Source organism: Oncorhynchus gorbuscha, linkage group LG15 (genome assembly GCF_021184085.1).
Source record: "Oncorhynchus gorbuscha isolate QuinsamMale2020 ecotype Even-year linkage group LG15, OgorEven_v1.0, whole genome shotgun sequence".
Taxonomy (NCBI): Eukaryota; Metazoa; Chordata; class Actinopteri; order Salmoniformes; family Salmonidae; genus Oncorhynchus; species Oncorhynchus gorbuscha.
Genome location: NC_060187.1, coordinates 67,837,615 through 67,862,812, shown reverse-complemented (window position 1 = coordinate 67,862,812; position 25,198 = coordinate 67,837,615). Strand labels below are relative to the sequence as shown.

The window sequence follows — 25,198 nt, the reverse complement described above, 5'->3', positions numbered from 1 at the left end:
CCGAGAACGCATGTCCATGATCTTTCGTACCTTGTAAATAGGTGCGCCCTCGACAAGGACGGGGGGGGGAAGACGAACGGGGGCGCGAAGAAAGGGCTAGACACAGGAGACATGGAAGACAGGGTGGACGCGACGAAGATGTCGCGGAAGAAGCAGTCGCACAGCGACAGGATTGACGACCTGGGAGACACGGAACGGACCAATGAACCGCGGAGTCAACTTACGAGAAGCTGTCGTAAGGGGAAGGTTACGAGTGGAAAGCTACACTCTCTGGCCGCGACAATACCTAGGACTCTTAATCCTACGTTTATTGGCGGCTCTCACAGTCTGCGCCCTGTAACGGCAAAGTGCAGACCTCACCCTCCTCCAGGTGCGCTCACAACATTGGACAAACGCCTGAGCGGAGGGAACGCTGGACTCGGCGAGCTGGGACGAGAACAGAGGAGGCTGGTACCCCAGACTACTCTGAAACGGAGATAGCCCGGTAGCAGACGAAGGAAGCGAGTTGTGAGCGTATTCTGCCCAGGGGAGCTGTTCTGCCCAAGACGCAGGGTTTCTAAAAGAAAGGCTGCGTAATATGCGACCAATCGTCTGATTGGCCCTTTCTGCTTGACCGTTAGACTGGGGATGAAAACCGGAAGAGAGTCTGACGGAAGCACCAATCACTGTCCTGAGAGGTCGGAAACCTGAGCGGCCAGGGTCTCAACGGCATGACGAGCAGCAGACAATTCCTGCTCGTGTCTGCCGAGCATTGCTCCCTGGATCTCGACGGCAGTGTTACGAGAATCCGTAGTCGCTGGGTCCATTCTTGGTCGGATCCTTCTGTTATGCTGGTGAATGAGGACCCAAACGCGACTTAACGAAAACAGAGTCTTTATTCCAGTATAAGACAAAAGTAATAATCCTGGAAATATCAAGGATAAAACAAAACAGGAAAAACTTAAATCCACTCGTAGTAGCGAGGACAGACTGGAGACTCGACCATAGACTGCAGGTTGCTTCGGGAAGGCACTGACCGTAGCAGACTAAGACACCTGCTCACACGCAGCATCTGAAGAAGACAAAACACGACAGGGCGAGACAAGGACACAGAACAGCGAACATCATACAAGGATCCGACAAGGACAGAAGCGGAAAACAGAGGGAGAAATAGTGGCTCTAATCAGAGGGCAAAATAGGGGACAGGTGTGAAAAGAGTAAATGAGGAACAGCTGGGAGCAGGAACGGAACGATAGGGAGAGAGAGGGAGAGAGGGAGAGAGGGAGGGGAAGAGAGGGATAGAAAGAGGGAAAGAACCTAATAAGACCAGCAGAGGGAAACGAAAAGAAGGGAAGCACAGAGACAAGACATGATAACCAATGACAAAACATGACAATTCCACCATACAGTATGTCACCCAAACATTCACACGCACACATACACAATTTCTTTCACCAGCCTGTCCATATCACAGGGAAAAGCTCAGCTTGCAACATCTCCCTGTCTCTTTCGAAAGTTTAGATGTTGCAATACGGGCAACTTTACTACCCAGCTGTTGCGAGGGAGGAGGAAAGGAGAAGTAGAGGAGGAGGAACATTTCATCACCATCTCTCCATTCGACTCACTTTCTTCGTTACCATCCGCCCCTCTTGACATCAAATCCCACTCTGGAACAAAACCCTGACTGTAGTCCATCTATAATTCATTCATATGACCATGCACTCTGTTGAATAATGTCCACTGATATTTATGTATCTGATAGTTCTCTCCCTGCCAAGCACCTACTCTAATAACCCCAGTACTTATATGAAAGGTTCAGCCCATTTCCCCCATCCTCCTGCCCTCTAGTCTCACTTTGACTCAGGTCCCAACTAAATTAGTTGCAGATAAAGGAAAACTGCACTGTGGGTTCCCCTCAGAATACTTAATCTGTATTGGAAAGATGTAAGAATGAGCCAGAATGGCCCATAGGGCAGGAGCCTATCTCCTGTTTCTGTAGTGTAAGGTAGCTTGAGGTACAATTACAAACCCTGGACAGGATGTTAGTTTATCACAGGGCCTTACACCCAATTCATTTGAGTGCAGAGTACTAAACAGAGAGGCATCGGCCCTGTTTTCAGTCATAGGATGACTCGACCAGGGAATGGAAACCCCAACCCTCCAATCTCAGGGTGAACACTGTAACCTCAAGGACACAGGCCTACAGTGCGCTTTCCCTTAATCTGTGAATTTCCTGTTTTGGGACCTCAGTCAGTGGTCTCCCATGCTGGTCCTGGGAACTCAGGGTGTGTTGACTCCTGTTTGGGCTTTTTATGGTTATGGACTGGGGCTGGGGCTGAGACTGGAGGGTCATTGAACTGGTGGTTAGTAATAAGGGTCTGTGTGGGTTAAAGAGCAGTTCAGGTCACACGCACTGCTGACAGACCATCTGTAAACAACGAGATAAAACTGTTTTCTGTTGTTTTTTCTTATCTTGTCTTGTGACCCACCCAGTAACATCAACACAGTCTCTGTCTGGTCCTTAGCTAATACCAAACAATAATAAGCCTGATCAACCTAAATCTGATTAACTACATTAATCCCAGTCTTTAGTTTGGAACTTGATTAGGTGTTTTAGTGCTGGGCAAGAAAAAAAACCTGCAAATTCCAATAGCCAAAATTGAAGAACCTTGTTATTATGGGAGGAAGTGAATACATATTGTTAGTTACCAGGTAACAGAAACTTAAGGGGACAGACCAATCAGAAGGCCAGTAACTAGGCTGACGCTGTACCCCATTATCTGTGTGTGTGTGTGTGTGTGCGTGCGTGCCTGTGTGCGTGTGTGCGACTGTATCTTCCCTTCCCGTCTTATGAGATAATGACTGCTTGTGAGTGGGTGTGATATGGGTTCCAGAAGCAAACCCACAAATTACAGGCTAATGTAAGACCTAGTCTCTCTCTCTCTCTCTAGCTATTTCTCTCTCTCTCTCTCTTTCTCCAAATACACACACACAGACTATTATTATATATGACAAGGTTTAATATCATTACTCAATTCCACCTCTGAAAGCTCCATAATTGCTGTGTTTTGGTTAAAGGTGAACCACAGTACTGCTGACCTGTGATTGCTGTCTGTGGTTTACTGTGGGTGGGTGGGTAGCAGTGTGTCTATGTGTGTCTGTCTTTGTGTGCTTCATGCAGTGTATGTGAGGGTCGTTAATGTCGTTCCCACACACAGAGACTGATCAACCAACACACACGCACACACACACGCACTCAAATCAAATTTTCTTGGTTGCGTACACATATTTTGCAGAGGTTATCGCAGGTGCATTGCAATGCTTGTTTCTAGCTTCAACAGTACAGTATACAGTACCTAATAATACAAACCAATACACACAAATCCCAAAAATGTACAGAAAGAAATTAAGAAATATCAGAACGAATGTCGTAGTCTGGAATATAAATTAACATAGTGTCACGCCTTGGTCATTGTGTTTTGTGTTTTCGTTATATATTTGGTCAGGCCAGGGTGTGACATGGGTTTATATATTGTATTTTCGTATTGGGGTTTGTAGTATTTGGGATTGCGGCTGAGTAGGGGTGTTGTATAGGCTTGGCTGCCTGAGGCAGTTCTCAATCAGAGTCAGGTGATTCTCGTTGTCTCTGATTGGGAACCGTATTTAGGTAGCTGGGGTTTCTCTGTGTATTTCGTGGGTAATTGTTCCTGTCTGTGTAGTTTCACCAGATAGGCTGTAATTAGGTTTCACGTTCCGTTTGTTTTTTTATATTTCTATAGTTATTTCATGTGTAGCTTTTTCCATTAAAGTCATGAGTAACCACCACGCTGCATTTCGGTCCGACTCTCTTTCTACAAACGAAGAACGCCGTTACACATACTATGCAACAAGCAACAATTTCAATGATTTTTATTAAGTTACAGCTCATATAAGGATATCAGTCAATTGAAATAAATAAATTAGGCCCTAATCTATGGATTTCAGGACTTGGCAGGGGCGCAGGCCCACCCACTGGGGAGCCAGGCCCAGCCAATCAGCATTAGTTTTTCCACACAATAGAGCTTTATTACAGACAGAAATGCTCCTCAGTTTCATCAGCTGCGATCTTTTATTTCACCACATGAAATGTGGGACCAACACTTTACATGTTGCATTTATACTTTTGATGAGTGTGTGCGTGTGTGTGTGGATATATATGTATGTATGTAATTATATATATATATATATACACTATATGTGTGTGTACCAGTCAAAACATTGGACACCCCTACTCATTCAAGGGGTTTTCTATATTTTTATATAAAAATATCACATTTACATAAGTATTCAGACCTTTACTCAGTACTTTGTTCAAGCACTTTAGCAGCAATTACAGGCTCACGTCTTCTTCTGTATGACGCTACAAGCTTGGCACACCTGTATTTGGGGAGTTTCTCCCATTCTTCTCTGCAGATCCTCTCAAGCCCTGTCAGGTTGGATGGGGAGCGTAGCTGCACAGCTATTTTCAGGTCTCTCCAGAGATGTTCGATCGGGTTCAAGTCCGCGTTCTGGCTGGGTGACTCAATGACATTCAGAGACTTGTCCCGAAGCCACTCCTGCATTGTCTTGACTGTGTGCTTAGGGTTGTTTTCCCGTTGGAAGGTGCTGGGCTCTCTGGCGCAGGTTTTCATCAAGGATCTCTCTATACTTTGCTCCATTCATCTTTCCCTCGATCCTGACTAGTCTCCGAGTCTCTGGCACTGAAGAACATCCCCACAGCATGATGCCGTCACCACCATGCTTCACCGTAGGGATCGTGCTAGATTTACTCCAGACGTGACGCTTGGCATTCAAGCCAAAGAGTTTAATCTTGGTTTCGTCAGACCAGAAAATCTTGATTCTTTTGGTCTAAGAGTCTTTAGGTGTCCTTTGACACACTCCAAGTGGGCTGTCATGTTCCTTTTGATGAAGAGTGGCTTCCATCTGGCCAATCCAAATCATGATCAATCAATTGAGTTAACCGCCGGTGGACTCCAAGTTGTAGAAACATCTCAAGGATGATCGATGGAAACAGGAGGTCAAATTAGATTTTCATAGCAAAGGGTCTGAATACTTAAGTAAAGAATAATAATAATAAGTTATGTCTGTGTTTTTATTTTGAATACATTTCACTTTGTCATTATGTGGTATCGTGTGAAGATTGATGAGGAATACATCAAATCAAATGTATTTATATAGCCCTTCTTACATCAGCTGATATCTCAAAGTGCTCTACAGAAACCCAGCCTAAAACCCCAAACAGCAAGCAATGCAGGTGTAGAAGCAATGCAGGTGTAGAAGCACTAGAGAGGAACCAAGCTATGAGGGGTGGCCAGTCCTCTTCTGGCTGTGCCGGGTGGAGATTATGACAGAACATGGCCAAGATGTTCAAATGTTCATAAATGACCCAGCATGGTCAAATAATAATAATCACAGTAGTTGTCGAGGGTGCAACAGGTCACCTCAGGAGTAAATGTCAGTTGGCTTTTCATAGCCGATCACTGAGAGTATCTCTACCACTCCTGCTGTCTCTAGAGAGTTGAAAACAGCAGGTCTGGGACAGGTAGCACGTCCGGTGAAGAGGTCAGGGTTCCAAAGCCGCAGGCAGAACAGTTGAAACTGGAGCAGCAGTGGCGCATCCCTCGTAGGTACGGCATGGAAGAGCACCAGTAAGCCAGTGACTCAGACCCTGTAATAGGGTTGCCAATCACATCAATATTATGATCAGTGATTAGTTCATTGACTATAACTGCCTTGGAAGTGAGGGATCTAACATTAAGTAGCCCAATTTTGAGATGTGAGGTATCACAATCTCTTTCAATAATGGCATGAATGGAGGCGGTCTTAATTCCAGTGAGATTGCTAAAGCGAACACCGCCATGCTTAGTTTTGCCCAACCTCGGTCGAGGTACAGACATGCTCTCAATGGGGATAGTTGAGCTGACTACACTGACTGTGTTAGTGGCAGACTCCACTAAGCTGGCAGGCTGGCTAACAGCCTGCTGCCTGGCCTGCACCCTATTGTGGAGCTAGGGGCGTAAAAGCTCTGTCTATGTTCGTTGATTAGATGAGAGCACCCCTCCAGCTAGAATGGAGTCCGTCACTCCTCAACAGGCCAGGCTTGGTCATGTTTGTTGGTGAGTCCCAGAAAGAGTGCCAATTATCTACAAATTCTATCTTTTGAATTTAATCTATTTTAGAATAAGACTGTAACGTAACAAAATGTGCAAATGGTCAAGGGGTCTGAATACTTTCCGAATGCACTCTCTCTCTCTATATATATAAACACATAGTACATCCACTGAGTTTAAAAACAGAAAGACAAAGCCTGATCAGGTGAAAGCTATGACCATTTATTGATGTCGCCTGTTAAATCCACTTTAATCAGTGTAGATGATTAAAGAAGCATTTTTAAGCCTTGAGACAATTGAGACATGGATTGTGTGTTTGTGCTATTCAGAGTGCGACTGGGCAAGATGAAAGATTTAAGCAAACTTGAAACAACTATGGGAAGCGTTGGAGTTAAAATGGGCCAGCATCACAATGGATTTCTTTCAACACCTTGTCGAGTCTATGCCCTGACGAATTGAGGCTGTTCGGTGAGAAAAAGATGTTCCTAATGTTTTGTGCACTCAGTGTATGTGTATATATAATGGTGTGCATAGACATTATGTGAATAGGAAAGGTGTGTTGTTGTATAAGATGAGCAAGGGGGTGGGGTGACTGTAAACTAGGCCCAGTCTAAAGCTTGGGTTCACTAATTATTCTCTGCTCTGATCCACCTCCAGCATTTATATTGCTCTTGCTGTGATGAAACCAGTGTTTAAAGAAACATTGGAACTCAAGGTCACCAACTGCTGTATTTGGGAAACACTGTTCATGGTGATGTGACACAGTTCTTCTGGTATTTCACATTCTGTGATTTTTGGAGTTACAAGCTTATAGTTGCACACAATGGAATGTTGTCACATCTTAGAACAAAAGCTATCTGAGGTAAGGTACAATTACAACAAACCAAAGTCCATCAGCTGTTGTGTTATTGTCCTGAACTGTGAAAGGACCTGTGCTCGTATGCCATTTAGTAAACTCTTGTTGCAAAGTACATACTGTTTTGAATATGTATTTAATGTTAATATTTCTGCATGATAGAGCACAGACATGATAGAGCACAGACTATTCCACTATTATGTAAACTTCTTACTTCCCAGAAACCACTGGCCTCTCCTCAGAGACACTACAGAGTGAGTGCCATGGGCTGTCATGCACACACACACACACACACACACACACACACACACACACACACACACACACACACACACACACACACACACACACACACACACACACACACACACACACACACACACACAAGCAAAAACACACCGCTCCTCTTCCAACAAAGTTTCCAGCTTGGCAGAGAGACTAATCCCTTCCCTCCTCAGACCAGGAGTGCAGACACAAATAGAGACTCAGTCTGTAGTATCTCAGTCAGTCAGTCAGTCAGGACTTTAATCTGGATAACTCAGAGGATCTGCTCCAACTCTGAAGACTATTGTTTTGGGACATGTAAAGCAGAAAACATTTCATTGCAGGATTTCAACTACAGTAAGCTGTCCTAGCATTGATTGACAGTGCTCTGTCTGGACAGTACTGTAACTCTATCTAGAGGTGTCTGCTGAAGAACTTAGCGAAGTGAAAGGGACGTTCATCCTGCGAGCTCCATTTATGTGAATGTACTTTTTCTGTGATTGAAACTTCAGGAAGGTATTTTAAACTCGTTGGTCTTTTTGACACTTTCTGTTGATTCTATCTACGACTCAAGGAGGTCTTTGCCTGTCTCTGTTCAGGCATGACGGGTCAGGAGAGGAGTGAGGAGAAGAGTGAGTGTGTGTCCCTGTCTCCGATGATGGAGGCTGTCCCTGCCCCACCTGAGAGTGAGAGGGTGTGTGTGTTTGGGACGGGGGACCTGGGGCGCTCTCTGGGCCTGCGTCTGCTGCAGGCGGGGTACGGTGTGGTGTTCGGCAGCCGACGGCCCCACAGCAGCAGCAGCCTCCTACCCCACGGAGCACAGGTACAAAATAAAGTAGATCTGGTTTCATGTGGTGATATGTTAAATGTGGATATGTGTTTTTACTTGGTTGAAAATGTATTTCAATACATACTTTTTTTATGTTTGAGGGAGTATATGTTAATATACTGTATTTGTGTTTAAGTGTGTATCAATATGTTGATGATGTATATGCAGGTCCTGGGTCATGCTGCAGCTGCTCAGTCAGCCCATCTGATCTTCATCGCTGTCCAGAGAGAACACTACGACTTCCTGGTACCACTGGCCAATCAGCTGAAGGGAAAGGTAGCATATATGTTTTATTACTTCTGCTATATGTATGAATATCTGTTTTGTCAGTATGTAACTGTATATTTGGATAACATAATGTATGTCCCAGCGTATTTAGACAATAGAATGCATATTCCAGTGTATTTAGCAAAGATATTGTATGAATCTTGCCATGTTGAATTGCAGGTGTTGGTGGATCTCAGTAACAACCTGAGGAAGAATCAGTACCCAGAGGCCAACGCAGAGTACCTGCAAAGGTGAGAGCTATACAGTACAGGTTGTTATTATGTGTATGTTATTTTGTTAATTAGGGATGTTTTTCTATGTTGATATAATGTAAATGTGGTTATATGTACCTGAACAGTCTGGTTCCTGGAGCTGAGGTGGTTAAAGGCTTCAACACCCTGTCTGCCTGGAGTCTGCAGAATGGACCTTCAGATGCCAACAGACAGGTACACACCGAGGTTTAAGCCATGCCCATGAAACCAATTGGCTACTCGTTTCAAGTCTATATACTGTACACTACATGACCAAATGTATGTGGACACCTGCTCATCGAACATCTCATTCCAAAATAATGGGCATTTATATGGAGTTGGTCTATCCTTTGCTGCTATACCAGCCTCCACTCTTCTGGGAAGGCTTTCCACTAGATGCTGGAACATTGCTACTGGGACTTACTTTCATTCAGCCACAATAGCATTAGTGAGGTTGAGCACTGATGTTGGACGTTTAGGCCTGGCTTGCAGTTGGCATTCCAAATTATCCTAAAGGTGTTCCATGGGGTTGAGGTCAGGGCTCTGTGCAGGCCAGTCAAGTTCTTTCACACAGATCTTCGACAAACCATTTCTTTATGGACCTTGCTTTGTGCACAGGGGCATTGTCATACTGAAACAGCAAAGGGCCTTCCCCAAACTTTTGCCATAATGTTGGAAGCACAGAATCATCTAGAATGTCATTGTATGCTGAAAGCATTAGCCCGAACCATGAAAACATCCGCAGACCATTATTCTTCCTCTACCGAACTTGACTGAGGGACCTTACAGATAATTGTATGTGTGTGTTACAGAGATGAGGTAGTCATTCAAAAATCATGTTAAACAATATTATTGCACAGAGAGTGAGTTCATGCAACTTATCATGTGACTTGTTAAGCACATATTTACTCCTAAACTTGTTAAGGCTTGCCATAATTTATTGACTCAACACAATTTAGGTTTTCATTTTGTATACATTTTTTTACATTTCTAAAAACATAATTCCACTTTGATATTATGGGGTATTGTGTGTAGGCCAGTGACACATAATCTCAATTTAATCCATAACAAATGCAGGTTGTAACATAACAAAATGGGGAGAAAGTCAAGGGGTGGAACACTTTTTGAAGGCACTGTACATTTTGACTCCTCTGTGCAAAATAAGAACATCTTTATTCTGGAGCTAGAAACCGGTATTGTGCATCCTCTGTAAAGAGAAGCTTACACACACACACACACACACACACACACACACACACACACACACACACACACACACACACACACACACACACACACACACACACACACACACACACACACACACACACACACACACACACACACACACACACACACACACACACACACACACACCAGACCTGGGAATATTATTTTGTATTTTATTTGAAAATACCAGCTTTTCAAATTCTTTGGGTAGTTAAATATAGTTTTCAAAGGCAATACTTTTATTTGATATTCAAATTCAGCTCTCAGAAAACCAGATAATATTTGAGTTATTTGAAAATAAAAAATATTTATTTGTTTTGCTGCCGAATATAAACCACAACAGTTAGTTGAATTAGTACAAATACCAACAGGTCAATATTTATTGGGACCCTTGAGCAAAAAAATTAGCAAAAAAGACTGTTGAAAATAAATCATTCAATTACTGAGCAAATGCAAATTTTCTTGGGAAATGATATTACTTCATACTAATACAATCGGAGGACCAATGCGCAGCGTGTGTTTTTAGTTTTTTAATTAATAATGAACACTGAACAAAACAATAAACATGAAGTAATAAAAACCGAAACAGTCCCGTGTGGCACAAACACTAACACGGAAAAATAAACACCCACGAAACACAGGTGGAAAGAGGCTACCTAAGTATGAATCTCAATCAGAGACAACTAGCGACACCTGCCTCTGATTGAGAACCATACTAGGCCGAACACAGAAACCAACATAAAAAACAAACATAGACTGCCTACCCCAACTCACGTCCTGACCATACTAAAATAAAGACAAAACAAAGGAACTAAGGTCAGAACGTGACAGTACCCCCCCCCCCAAATGGTGCAGACTCCGGCCGCAAAACCTGAACCTATAGGGGAGGGTCTGGGTGGGCGTCTGTCCGTGGTGGCGGCTCTGGCACGGGACGCGGAACCCACTTCACCATAGTTTTTCTCCACCTCTTTCTCCGCCTCCGTGGCCTCTTAAAAACGGCGACCCTCGTCGGCGACCTCGGACTGGGGACCCAAGCCACGGGTCCCAAATGGACGGGAGATTCCGGCAGCGCCGGACAGGCGGGAGAATCCGGCAGCGCCAGGCAGGCGGGAGACTCCGGCAGCGCCGGACAGGCGGGAGTATCTGGCAGCGAGACTCCGGCAGCGCCGGACAGGCGGGAGCACCTACAGGGAGGAGACAGAGACAGAGACAGCCTGGTGCGTGGGGCTGCCACAGGGCCCACCAGGCTGGGGAGACCTACAGGAGGCCTGGTGCATGGAGGAGGCATCGGATGGACCGGGCTGTGGGGGAGCACTGGAGCTCTGGTGCGCAGCCTTGGCACCTCTCCTCCAGGCTGGATGCCCCTTCTGTTTTTCAACACCAAATCCACAACTGTCATGCTCGGTCAAGGAGCTCTGTCATGTCATCTGACAAAAGCACCTGTCTTAATCCAAGTGCCAATGCTGTTAAACAAACTCCAGTCATTTGCATTTTTATATCATTTTAGAAAAAGACTCAGTGTTGTTATCCTCGCAAAGTGAGCTATTGAAAAGTATTGATAACAGGGTTGTCAATAATTTGGACCCATACCTTTTTGAGATTTTTTGGAGCATACAATATAGCTCAGTGTTTGAATGATTTATAGTGTACAGGCATTTTTGTTCATCTTTATCAAGGGTGTCAATGATTTTGGACCTCACTGTATGTGCATAAATATATGTTAGGTGTATATCTGCGGGGAAAGTGTGGAGGCCAAGCAGGCGGTGATAGCGGTAGCCACCAAGCTGGGTTTCAGTGCCCTGGACCAGGGATTTCTCTCAGTGGCCCGGGAGCTGGAGGACTTCCCCCTACAGCTGTTCCCCCAGTGGAGGCTCCCCCTGTACATCGCCACTGGCCTCAGTGCTGCCTTCTTCTTCTACCTACTGATCAGATACGTCATCTATGCATACGTCACCCAGGGCGAAGACATCTCCTTCAGAATCATGGTCTCACTGGCCAACCAGGTACTGGCCCACAGGCCCTCTGAGTGGTTGTGTTTGTGTTTCTCTGTGTGTTACCAGCTGTTCAAGGTGTGTGTTCTCCCCAGGTGTGTCCCATCGTGTCTCTGATCATGCTGTCTCTCTGTTACCTGCCTGGTGTCCTGGCTTCCTTCCTGCAGCTCTACAGAGGCACCAAGTACAGGTCAGACCTCTGTGTGGATGTGAGTGTGGTTGCATGCATGTATGTTCACACAAGGTTGCATATGTATTTATGTTGATTATCAGCGTTTATGTATGTTTAACATCAGGCGCTTCCCTAATTGGCTGGATCGCTGGATGCTGTGCAGGAAACAGCTGGGTCTACTGTCGTTGGGGTTCGCCTTTTTGCACGTGCTCTACACACTGATCATACCCATACGGTCAGTGGAGCAAACACACACACACACACACACAGTGGCATGTATCTTCCTTTAGTTTTAGTAAAGAAAGTATTGATTTTGTTCTCAGGTACTCTGTGATGTTCTGGGTCACTGAACACACCGTCTCTCTGGTAAGAACACCTACCTAGCTGTAACGCCAAATGAAACACTTTCAAAACAGTGAACATTGAATAGACAAAATATATACAAAGTATACTTTTTAGCTAGTAGTCCTGAAAGTAGCACTCACGAGCCAAAAGTGGTCCCCAAAAACGTGTCACATTTGTGCAGATATGTACACGTCATTGGTTTCTCTCTCTCTCTACTGTGGGCACAGAGCCGTTGGGCCCACCCTGCAACCTAATTGGATGATGCTGGGCAAGCCTCTTGCTAGCTGTCACTCAAATGTGAGGGGCTGAAGCTCTTTGGCTAAAACTTGAATTGCTAAGGGACTGGCCCATATGGGGGAAATGTAGGGAAAATGGTGTTGTACAGCTTCAAGAAAACAGTCGCTTTCAAACTAAGTATTTTGTGGCTAATTGTGGTAAGAAAGTAATTTTGCTAATTGATTATGAATGTATGAATTACACATTGAGACATCCAGCCCAAAGCAGGAGGTTTTAAAAACACCTAAGTTCCGGAGTATGTCTTAACAGTGTTGCACTTTTCAGGTAGCCTAATTTTGGCCAGCTAATAGCCTAGCCACCAATCAAGTAACATTACATTGGCGGAAAAGTGTAAATGGACAAAGCATAAAAATCCTGTTGCTGCAGGATTATTTTGCTGTGACACAATACGGGTCATATTAAGATCCTACATCTGTACATTGAACACACACCTACGGTATATAGCAGGATTCAGGCACTGGTTTTGATTATACTGGATTTACGCCTCTCCCTTGCTCTCACGCTTCCTCCTTCTCACATGCTTTCTCTTCTCTCTCTTGCTCTCTCTCTCTCGGTCTCTCTCCTCCAGATCAGAGAGAACAGGACCACAATGTTTGATACTACAACGGCCTGGCATGACGACTCCTACTTGTCCCTGGGAATTCTGGGATTTGGCCTGTACGTCCTATTGGGAATCACATCTCTTCCCTCCGTCATTAACGCTCTCAGCTGGAGGGAGTTCAGCTTCGTACAGGTGAGATCACCAGGACTTGTCACACTGAATGTTTCGGCCAGACACACTTGCGAGGCACTCATTTTCTGCCCATTTTTACCTGCGGTGGAGTTATCGATACAGTTAAATATCACAATATTATTTTGGACTATAGTATATTGATACTTTGACTCCAAGTATTGATTTGTAACCATGCCCCCCCCTTTTCTTGTTGCTAGGTAGCGTTAGCTAGCGCTAGTCGGCTGTACCGCTAGTATTTGTAATCCTATAGATTGTCCTCATCTTCTTTTGAAATAGTGAGACAATGTTTTCAGCCCTTTTATTTCCATGACTGCTAAAACACGTTTTCTCATGCTCTCTCTTGTCTCTCTGCAGCAGACATATAGTGAACAGTATGTCAACATCAAATCGCAATAAAATCAATGTATCGAATCATAATATACATAGAATCGTGAGAATTGCAATACCTATTGTATCGCACCTAAGTATCGTGATAATATCGTATTGTGAGGTCCCTGGCAATTACCAGCCCTAATTAGTACACTAATCTCCTTCGGTGTTTCCCCTATTGAAGTATTCATGCGGGGTGCAGAGCCAACATCCAGGTCAGAATGCAATAGACCTCCAGGAAAGTAATCTGATTTTCAGCAGACAAGCCAGAGGTTATGTGCTGGGGATAATAAGGAGAAACTCCGGATCATTCTCTAATTCATTAATTCCCCTCAAATTGGTGCAGTGATTTAAATGTTAAGTTATTCATCAGATATAATTTAGGAGGAATATATTAGAACAGGCCAGGAGATCTCACCTAGAGATGTATGTGCAGGGGCATCTTCTGCCCCCAAATTTTGAGGGGGCATAAATTACAGTGTCTGAGGATGGCTTGGTGATGGTCCGGACTGGGGGTCTGAAGTTGGAGAATTTTGCATTTTTCAAACATCTGAAACAGATGTTTCCTGTAATCTGGAACCATAATCATTATACTTAATTATATGTAAAAGATATCTAAGCATACCTCTTGAGCTGTCTGACTGGTGAGTCTTTTTTTAAAGAAACAACATGTTTCTCTGCATCTCTGCTCAAATCCGGGTGAAACCTTCTCTGCCAGCAGGTGTGCCAGCTAAGATAGTTCGACAAGCTAGCTACACTAACTTGATTGATAGCCTGAAATAACTTATTGGTGGCTAGAAATGAGGTTGTGAGATTGGGAACCTAAAATTGCTAGGAGGCACTGTAGTATTACAGAGAACCTATATTATTAAAAATGGTTAAACAGGACAAATCTGTGGTGTGCATATTGGCCTGACGCCTGTGTGTGTGTGTGTGTGTGTGTGTGTGTGTGTGTGTGTGTGTGTGTGTGTGTGTGTGTGTGTGTGTGTGTGTGTGCGTGCGTGCGTGCGTGCGTGCGTGCGTGCGTGCGTGCGTGTGTGTGTCTGTTAAGGTAGGCCAGAGGTCTGCAGAGGTGTGGACTCCAGTCACATGACTTGGACTCGAGTCAGACTCGAGTCACAAATATGATGACTTGCAACTCGACTTTGACTTTAACACCAATGACTCGTGACTTGACTTGGACTTGAGCCTTTTGACTCAAACTGACTTGATACCCTCCCCAAGCCCAAATATTAAACATTATGCTATTTAAAAAAGTGTGCAGTGCATCAACTCTTCACTTAACAGATTAAAGTTTGTATCAGACAGCAGCCAATGATTAGTTTTTGGATATAAAGACTTCGCTGTATCAACAAAAAACAGATTGCAACTTGCAAAACAGGAAGAAAATTACAGACGGAGGCGCAACAACTTTGTTCAACATTTGAAGTTGCACAAAGAAGTCGTGGCTAATATAGCCGACAGCTATATAATTTATAACTTTGCTAGTGTAGCATGTAGGCTAACGTAACGTTAAATCAATGAGCCTCCACACAGTCAGTCAGTGTGGGAACATGTTCATTGCACCCAAGATTGAGCACCAACTTGGCAGTTGGTAGCCTAAATCCTGCCTGATGTTACTGCTGTTCCTAAAACCATTGACATATGTAACCACACACAGAGAGGGTGTGTGTGTGTGTGTGTGTGTGTGTGTGTGTGTGTGTGTGTGTGTGTGTGTGTGTGTGTGTGTGTGTGTGTGTGTGTGTGTGTGTGTGTGTGTGTGTGTGTGTGTGTGTGTGTGTGTGTGTGTGTGTGTGTGTGTGTGTGTGTTATGTGTGTGGTAAGGTTGGGTCCCATAGTGATCCTCGATAGTTGATCGCAATGTGGGTGGGGGGACTTTCTAACGGCAACCCATGTATTTCCATGGAAAGTAATAAATATATATATGTTTTAAAGCATTCATGATTTGCGTATTGTAATATAATACTATTACTCTTGTTAGAAATATGAAATGGTATTACATTTGGTGAAGAGCACATTATGACTTGTTTAGGACTCAAAACTCAAAGTTTAGGACTTGAGCCTTGTCGTTCTTGACTTGGGACTTGAGTGCTAAGACTTGAGACTTACTTGTGACTTGTTAAACAATGACTTGGTCCCACCTCTGGAGGTCTGTCTCTGTGAAGGTCAGTTCCATATTTGATCATAGTTAAATTATACAACGATTGCCCTTTCGCTAAGCCACGTCCCCTTCATTACTTAGCAAACTTGGGCACTAATTTTCCAGGAGGTCCAACACCCTGTTCATACCACCATTGGCGAAAACCACTTAGGATGATCTTAAATTGTGTTTTAAAGTAACTGTCCAGTGAAAATCTCACTTTTAAAAGTTGATGTCCTGTTAACTCTTAACTGCCATAATTTCCGGACTATAAGCTGCTACTTTATTCCCACGCTTTGAACCTCGCGGTTTATCTAATAACGCCGCTAATTTATGGATTTTTCCCGCTTTCACAAGATTCTTGCCGCCAAAAAACTGAGCACCGTCACATAATGTGACGTAAATCGAGCGCGCTCAAACTTCCCATCATTCTGATTACGGTAGTAATTTTGTCACCCTCATCATGGCAAAGACACGGAGAAATGCATATGATGCAGCTTTCAAGTTGAAGGCGATTGATCTGTCTGTTGGAAAAGGAAATAGAGCTGCTGCACGGAAGCTTGGCCTTAATGAGTCGATGATAAGACGTTGGAAAGCAGCATGAGGAACTGACTCAGTGCAAAAAGACAACAACAGCTTTCAGGGGGAAGAAAAGCAGATGGCCCAAAGTATTTGCAGCCACTCGACATCAGTGTAAATTGTGCATTTTAGGTGGCGCTCCTTGATCAGTGGGAGGCTTGGATGACAAGTGGGGAGAAATCCTTCACTAAAACGGGCCGCATGCGAAGAGCAACTTATGGTCAAGTCTGCCAGTGGGTCCTGACAGCGTGGAGCATCAAAAAATCCACTATCATCAACGGGTTTCGAAAGGCTGGACTGCTGCATGTTGAAGGGCCAGCATGAGCTCAGCGGGGTATTTGCCTCCGGATGAAAGTGACGAGAGCGACAATGAAAACGATCCAACATCGGATGAAGCAATTCTGAGGCTATTCAACTCCGACACCGAAGGAGATGGCTTCAGTGGTTTCAGTGCACAGGAGGAGGAAGATAGTGACCAATGACTTTCTTGGTAGGCCACTGTTTAATTTTTGTTATAAGCCGTGTTTCGTTTAAAGGCTGTGTAAAGTTCATTTGTTTCAATGTACCATTAGGCACCTGCGGCTTATAGACATGTGCGGCTTATTTATGTACAAAATACATATTTTTAAATAATTCAGTGGGTGCGGTTTATATTCAGGTGCGCTTAATAGTCCAGCAATTACGGTAGATAAGGTTGTTGACTCATCCTATACCAGTATTTGTGGCCAAAGCATAAATTGGAGAAAAAACACTATCCAACGGAGCACTGCGATTCGTTGCCTAATATTCTGGGGTGAAGCTTAGCTAAGGGTCAATTAAGGGAGATGTATCTGGCCAGCCTGTTTCCGAGGTTTCTCCAGGCTTCTCCTTGCACAGCTCCAATACCCAGAGTGTTATTAGCCCTATCTGGGATAAACATGTGCATGTCCAATAGGCTATCCTAAAGCTAAACTATATATTTAAGATAATTGTCAAAAGTGTGTGAGTTTGGGTGTGCTTGTGCGTGTGTCATGGCCATGCACAGACCTTTGGATGGGACGTGCTCAAAGTGAAAAAAGCCCCCCATAGAAAAGCATAGAGTAGACCTTTATTTTATGCAAATCCCACTAACGCCACTGTAAGCAAGGTTATAGCCTACTGCTTAGAGAGAGGGCAATGAGGGGTGGGCTATCAGCTGATCATAGTGAATGTAGAAGGAGCTAGTTAGCTAGTTATTCTGTTGAAACAATCTAACTAGACTTTACCTGTGATTGGAGTATGTTCTGCTGTTAACATCAGCCTCAGGCCTACTGGGGGCAGAATGGTAGGGAGGGGACATTTTCCAAAATACAAAAAGGAGAAATTAGCTAGTTTGATGGGCAATTAATTTAAATAGCAACAGAGAAAATAGACATATGCTTTCCTAAATAGACATTTGCTTTCCTATTTTCTCATAGGAAAGCAAAAAGGCAGGTGCTCAAACTTCCTTAGGCCTCTATCTGTGCACGTACCTGGCGCGTGTGTGTGTGGTTCATGTGTTTATGTGTTCTTTTCTCCCCCACCAGTCCAAGCTGGGTCACCTGACTCTGCTGTTGTGTACGGCGCACACCTACCTGTATGGCTGGAACAGATTCCTGAGTTCCTCCACCTACAAGTGGTACACCCCACCGGGCTACATGCTGTGCCTGGTGCTTCCCTCTGTGGTGCTGCTACTCAAGCTGCTGCTCATAACCCCCTGTGTGGACCGAACCATCACCCGCATACGACAGGGCTGGGAGAGGGGGGCAGATCTGAGGAACCCTAAAGACAGCCAACCACTGATAACTTAGAGGACACACACACAGACACACACAAAATAACACCCTCAGTGTGATGACAGCTTTGTCTTTGAGGCATGAACTCTAATTTCTTTGCTATTGTACCCTCAGAGGTTAGCTACCATTCAATCATCGTTTGCCATGTTTCTGGGATCAAAAACCAACAATAACATTTAATTGATATGCAGTCATATTTCTTTTTGTATTACACTGTAAACATTGTTGCATTTAATGCATATATTTTCAACCGTATGTTAACCATACATTAGTTTTCTCTTTTACATAAAGAGAATGGTGAAAGCTCTTTCTCTCTTATATCCTCTCTCTTACTGTACATCCTCTCTCTTCTTTGACTGACTGTACAGTTATCCCCAGATGAAACACAGGTTTCAGAGACATATAAACGTTTTTAAATGTATATTTTGTGTCTGTCTCATACATCTCCAGGGGCAGGTCAGACACATAAAAACACATCTATCAGTGTGATCCTCTCTGGGGCAGAGTGTTATTATTTCCTCCAGAAAACAGACTCTCTGAAACCCAGCAACAGGCTTCCCTTTCATCACTAGATAGACAGAGTGGCCCACAGTGTCTTCTGTTATGGGGAGCACTTCCATTTGTGGTGGATATAGCTGGCTGTTTGTGTAGATGCCAAATACCTAAATACATAGATTAACTTTTAGGTGCACGCAGAAAGACATTCCCAGAAACAGCTTGTACCAACATTAAAAACACAGGAACAATGTGGAAACAATGTTGATTCAACCAGTGTCTGACAAGTGGGATATTTTGGAAGAATTATTTTTATTTAATCAATAAAAAAATGGGTATATATTTTCCTTCACTCACTTACTTCATAAAATACTACACAAACAAAACATTGTATGAAATTCCATTAGCCTGTGTGCCTTCCTGGAAGAACAGTTTGTGAGGCAAAAGTGACACACCATGACTGGTTACAGAGTAATTGTCTTCTTTCCTGTAGTTTTTGCCAGTGGAATTTCACCAAACCAGATCAGTAGCTAGGTTTACATCCAATTGTTGACAGGTTTTCCTTCAAATATTCCAAAATGCACATAAAAACAAAATGTGCATTTTCCCACCAGAGATGTTTCCATCAAATTGACTTGTGGGTAAAATGTTGTGCTTGATGATCTAGTCCACATAACACAACTGCTGTGGTTAAATTCCTATGCACCAAATAAAAAATAATTTAAATGTGTTTCCATTCCATTTTCAACTCCGATTTAACAGCTCGCAGGTACAGCTAGGGTATAGCCTACATGATGAGATTATTATGGACAGAAGAGTATTTGTATTTGTCAAACGGCAACCAAGCGCATCAATCATCATATTACCAGAATAAGACCATTAATATTTCTTGGAAATGAGCATCGAGCTCATCACCATGCACTTTCACCGCCCTGTGAAGTTTGTCATAATTTATTTCATCTGTAGACGAATAAACTGCATGCTTTCCCTTAGTCGTAATGGGACGACCACACACTATATCATTGTGTGACTGTAACGGCTGTCTTGGGAAGAAAGTGATGAACATTGCGCAGTGTGGTACGTGTTCATCTTTTTTAATGTAAACTGAACACTGAATAACAAAACAACAAAGAAAACAACCGAAACAGTTCTGTCTGGTGCAGACACACAAAGACAGAAAACAACCACCCACAAAACACAAAGGAAAACAGGCTACCTAAATATAGTTCTCAATCAGGGACAACGAAAGACAGCTGCCTCTGATTGAGAACCATATCAGGCCAAACACAGGAATAGAAAATATAGAAAAATGAACATAGACTGCCCACCCCAACTCACGCCCTGACCATACTAAATAAAGACAAAACAAAGGAATAAAGGTCAGAACGTGACAGTACCCCCCTCAAAGGTGCGGACTCCGGCCCTTGCTGCCGACCTTGGACTGGGGAATCTCGCCACGGGTCATGAATGGACGGGAGATTCCGGCAGCGCCGGACAGGCGGGAGACTCCGGCAGCTCCGGAGTAAAGGACGGCTCTGGCAGCTCCTGGCTGACTGACGGCTCTGGCAGCTCCTGGCTGGCTGACGGCTCTGGTGGCTCCTGGCTGGCTGACGGCTCTGGCGGCTCCTGGCTGGCTGACGGCTCTGGGGGCTCCTGGCTGAATGATGGCTCTGGCGGCTCCTGGCTGACTGGCGGCTCAAACCAAGCTGCTTACCTATTGCAGATTCAGTCTTCCCAGCCTGGTGCAGATCTACAATTTTGTTTCTGGTGTCCTTTGACAGCTCTTTGGTCTTGGCCATAGTGGAGTTTGGAGTGTGACTGTTTGAGGTTGTGGACAGGTGTCTTTTATACTGATAACAAGTTCAAACAGGTGCCATTGGTACAGGTAACGAGTGGAGGTCAGAGGAGCCTCTTAAAGAAGAAGTTACAGGTCTGTGAGAGCCAGAAATCTTGCTTGTTTGTAGGTGACCAAATACTAATTTTCCACCATAATTTGCAAATTAATTAATTAAAAACCCTACAATGTTATTTTCTGGATTTTCTTTTCTAATTTTGTCTGTCATAGTTGAAGTGTACCTATGATGAAAATTACAGGCCTCTCTCATCTTTTTAAGTGGGAGAACTTGCAGAATTGGTGGCTGAATAAATATTTTGTCCCAGTGTATATACAGTATTAATGAAAACCCTGATGTTAAATTCCCAGTTTAGGAATCATTTTTTGATTAAATAAATTATTTTTAAAGATATATTCAAGTTCTAGTTGTTTATTATGCTAATGTTTCCTCTTGTGTGACTGAGTCAATATTCCTATGAGTAAGGAAACTGGTGAATAATAATACCTGTTTAGGTCAATAATGTTTGCATAATAAACCTGTTTCCTTTTTGTGTCATACAGTGGCTTGCGAAAGTATTCACCCCCTTGATATTTTCTTATTTTGTTGCCTTTACAACCTGAAAATAAAATATATATTTTTTTGGGGGGTTATATAATTTTATTTACACAACATGCCTACCACTTTGAAGATGCAAAATATTTTTTATTGTGAAACAAACAAGAAATAAGACAAATAAACTGAAAACTTGAGCTTGCATATGTAACGACGTTCGTCTGTTGTAAGAAGAGAGTCAGACCGAAATGCAGCGTGTAGGTTACTCATGACTTTAATGAATGAAAAGGTACATGAAATAACTGAATTACGAAAACAACAAACGAAACGGGAAACTAATTACAGCCTATCTGGTGACTACAACACAGAGACAGAAACAAACACCCACAAAATACAACGTGAACTTAGGCTACCTAAATACGGTTCCCAATCAGAGACAACGACAAGCACCTGACTCTGATTGAGAATCGCCTCAGGCAGCCAAGCCTAACTAGACACACCCCTAATCATACACAATCCCAATGCTAATAAAACCCCAATACGAAACACAACATATAAACCCATGTCACACCCTGGCCTACCCAAACATATAACAAAAACACAAAATACAATGACCAAGGCGTGACAGCATAACTATTCACCCCCCCAATGTCAATACTTTGTAGCCACCTTTTGCAGCAATTATAGCTGCAAGTCTCTTGGGATATGTCTCCATAAGCTTGACACATCTAGCCACTGGGATTGTTTCCCATTCTTCAAGACAAAACTGCTCCAGCTCCTTCAAGTTGGATGGATTCCGCTGGTGTATCGCAATCTTTAAGTCATACCACATATTCTCAATTGGATTGAGGTCTGGGTGTTGGCCTTTCCAAGATATTTAAATGTTTCCCCTTAAACCACTCAAGTGTTGCTTTAGCAGTATGCTTAGGGTCATTGGAAGGTGAACCTCCGTTCCAGTCTCAAATCTCTGGAAGACTGAAACAGGTTTCCCTCAAGAATTTCCCTGTATTTTGCGCCATCCATCATTCCTTCAATTCTGACCAGTTTCCCAGTCCCTGCCGATGGAAAAACATCCCTACAGCATGATGCTGCCACCACCATGCTTCACTGTGGGGATGATGTTCTCGGGGTGATGTGAGATGACAATTTTCCTTGATGGCCAAAAAGCTACATTTTAGTCTCATCTGACCAGAGTACCTTCTTCCATATGTTTGGGGAGTCTCCCACATGCCTTTTGGAGAGCTCATTTGTCTTCATGGTGCTGCTTGCTTGGTGGTGCCCCTTGCTTAGTGATGTTGCAGACTCTGGGGCTTTTCAGAACAGGTGTATATATACACTCAGATCATGTGACACTTAGATTGCACACAGGTCGACTTTATTTAACTAATTATGTGACTTCTGAAGGTAAATGGTTGCACCATATCTTATTTAGGGGCTTCATAGCAAAGGGGGTGAATACATATGCACAAACCACTTTTCTGTTTTTTATTTTTTAAATAATTTATTGAAACAAGTTATTTTTTTCATTTCACTTCACCAATATGGACTATTTTGTGTATGTCCATTACATGAAATCCAAATTTAAATTAAATTTAAATTACAGGTTGTATTGCAACAAAATAGGAAAAACACCAAGAGGGATGAATACTTTTGCAAGGCGCTGTAACCGCTGATGATATAAATGAATGAGGAAACTAGTAGAAGATAAGTATTCAGCTCTCTCCCTCACACACACCAACAAGGCACTCTGACAACCCACAAGGTAAGATCATGTGTTTTACACATGTATTTTAAACCTGTTGCAATGCTAGTAATAGCACCTTGAATCTAACTAAAATGGTCTGCTTTTTAGCATACACGGCAAATGTTTTTCATCACAGCTATGATAAATTGTACACTAACGTTCTGCTCAGTAGCATAAAGGGCAGATGTTTTTCATATGCATTAAAAAAGTTAATTAATTAAGACAAAATACCCTTTTTGAATTCTTTCCAGATGGATAAATTCCTACTAGTACTTGAGGTGATTACAACATGCTGTGCTGTAACTCAAAGTAAGATAGTCACTGCGATAACTGCAATGAAATATGACAGTAAATAGTAGAGAGTAAAACTTATTCTGTTTTGACATGTTTAGCGGTTTTGGTTTTGCTCACTACTATTTAAACTTTTGCTACAGTGCACAATTAGCACCTGTTTATTTTCCGAATTAAATGTAAGCTGAAAAATGCACATAGTCTTTTCTGCTTGTATATAAAGCATCCAACATTGAAAAGAACAAGAAAGCATTCCAACATGTTGTTGTTTCCTGTTTCAGGATCAGGATTCGTTCAGCGGGCGTTTCAACCAGCATTAGTCATTTGTTGGTCTGCTGACAAATGTCCACATTTGGGACTACGTGTTGTCTCCCTGTGAGATCCAGAGGTACACCAACCAGATGAACTTGATCAACTTAGACAACCATTAACACTCAAACAAATAATAATCAAGTGTCTATTATGCTATCTGGTAACTTTCCAGATAGTATATCATAAGAAACTGACAATGTAAATAAACGGTGTCGGTTGCGTAAATTAGCTGTCAGTGGTTATTTCATGCTAGGAGAAATATAACCTTGCTACGGATGTAAGAGCTGCTCTAAGGCGTGAAATTAAACATTATTGCACGGGCAGGATGTAAGCCTGTGTGTTTCACAATGTTACTGGTGTTGTTACAACTTAATACCGTCCTGAAGATATGCACTGATATCTAATTTTGTAGATCAGCATTCATTCATGCACTACACACACACACACACACACACACACACACACACACACACACACACACACACACACACACACACACACACACACACACACACACACACACACACACACACACACACACACACACACACACACACACACACACACACACACACACAAATCAGAACCAATGACAGCCACATCATATTTAGCTTCCATTGATTGGACTAAATTGTTTTTGGTATCTTTTAGTTGTCACTGTATTAGAGTAAGCATAGATGATTTGATGATGTTGATGTTGAAATGGTGCTGGAATAGCGGAGGCAGCTCCTGTTTTCTTTGGTTCTAAATCCATGATTGTTTAGCCGTCTGAAAATGTCATTAACATTAACTTGCTTGATCATACTGTAGGTCACGTAACTGTTGTTACATGCAATATGCTTTGTGGACTTCACCGAACAGAGCTCGCTCTCCGGCTTTGTGATGAAAGAAATGTGTGGTTGAATTTATTCTGCCACTGTGTCTTCATATTGTCTCAGACATAGGCCTATATATCAAGGTCCTTCTGTAGCTCAGTTGGTAGAGCATGGCGCTTGTAACGCCAGGGTAGTGGGTTCGATCCCCGGGACCACCCATACGTAGAATGTATGCACACATGACTGTAAGTCGCTTTGGATAAAAGCGTCTGCTAAATGGCATATATTATTATATTATATTATTATATGAACTAACAGGTTATAAAGCAAACAACGTAATTATCATAACATAGGTTGTAATATGGCCATTTTTACTGGCTTCCCCGGTGATTTTACCGCTACTGGTTTACTGTAAACTAAGCCCAGTCTAAAGCTTGGGTTCACTAATTATTCTCTGCTCTGATCCACCTCCCGCATTTATATTGCTCTTGCTGTGATGAAACCAGTGTTTAAAGAAACATTGGAACTCAAGGTCACCAACTGCTGTATTTGGGAAACACTGTTCATGGTGATGTGACACAGTTCTTCTGGTATTTCACATTCTGTGATTTTTGGAGTTACAAGCTTATAGTTGCACACAATGGAATGTTGTCACATCTTAGAACAAAAGCTATCTGAGGTAAGGTACAATTACAACAAACCAAAGTCCATCAGCTGTTGTGTTATTGTCATGAACTGCAGACCTGTGCTTGTGTGAACCCAGAAAGACAACAGTGATCTGGCGTCTGTCCAGGTCTGGAATTCCACTATTATGTAACATCCCTGCTTCCCAGAAACCACTGGCCTGACCTCAGAGACAACACAGAGTTAGTACCATGGGCTTTCCTGCCCCCCCACACACACACACACA

At 43.1% G+C, this 25,198-nt stretch overlaps 1 protein-coding gene and 1 long non-coding RNA gene across 4 annotated transcripts in view; both read left to right on the top strand.

The window, feature by feature from the left end:
* LOC123997857 (metalloreductase STEAP4-like) overlaps positions 1–19,469 on the top strand; it is a 57,317-nt gene extending 37,848 nt beyond the window's left edge. Inside the window, exons 1-11 of one of the 3 annotated variants that reach the window (XM_046302477.1) lie at positions 7,420–7,605; positions 7,848–8,071; positions 8,246–8,353; positions 8,525–8,595; positions 8,703–8,790; positions 11,550–11,828; positions 11,912–12,006; positions 12,113–12,223; positions 12,312–12,354; positions 13,199–13,363; positions 17,996–19,469. In XM_046302477.1, the coding sequence (XP_046158433.1) occupies positions 7,850–8,071; positions 8,246–8,353; positions 8,525–8,595; positions 8,703–8,790; positions 11,550–11,828; positions 11,912–12,006; positions 12,113–12,223; positions 12,312–12,354; positions 13,199–13,363; positions 17,996–18,259 (1,446 nt within the window). In that variant the 5' untranslated portion in view covers positions 7,420–7,605; positions 7,848–7,849 and the 3' untranslated portion in view covers positions 18,260–19,469. Of the gene's footprint in view, positions 1–7,419; positions 7,765–7,847; positions 8,072–8,245; positions 8,354–8,524; positions 8,596–8,702; positions 8,791–11,549; positions 11,829–11,911; positions 12,007–12,112; positions 12,224–12,311; positions 12,355–13,198; positions 13,364–17,995 lie in introns of those variants that run through there. The other 2 variants (XM_046302476.1, XM_046302474.1) reach the window with 2 other exon arrangements.
* Positions 19,470–22,854: 3,385 nt separating this feature from the next.
* On the top strand, positions 22,855–23,615 carry LOC123996530. Its single transcript, XR_006832005.1, has 3 exons — positions 22,855–22,888; positions 23,122–23,179; positions 23,443–23,615. It is a non-coding gene; the product is annotated as an uncharacterized LOC123996530 (long non-coding RNA).
* Positions 23,616–25,198: the final 1,583 nt, after the last annotated feature.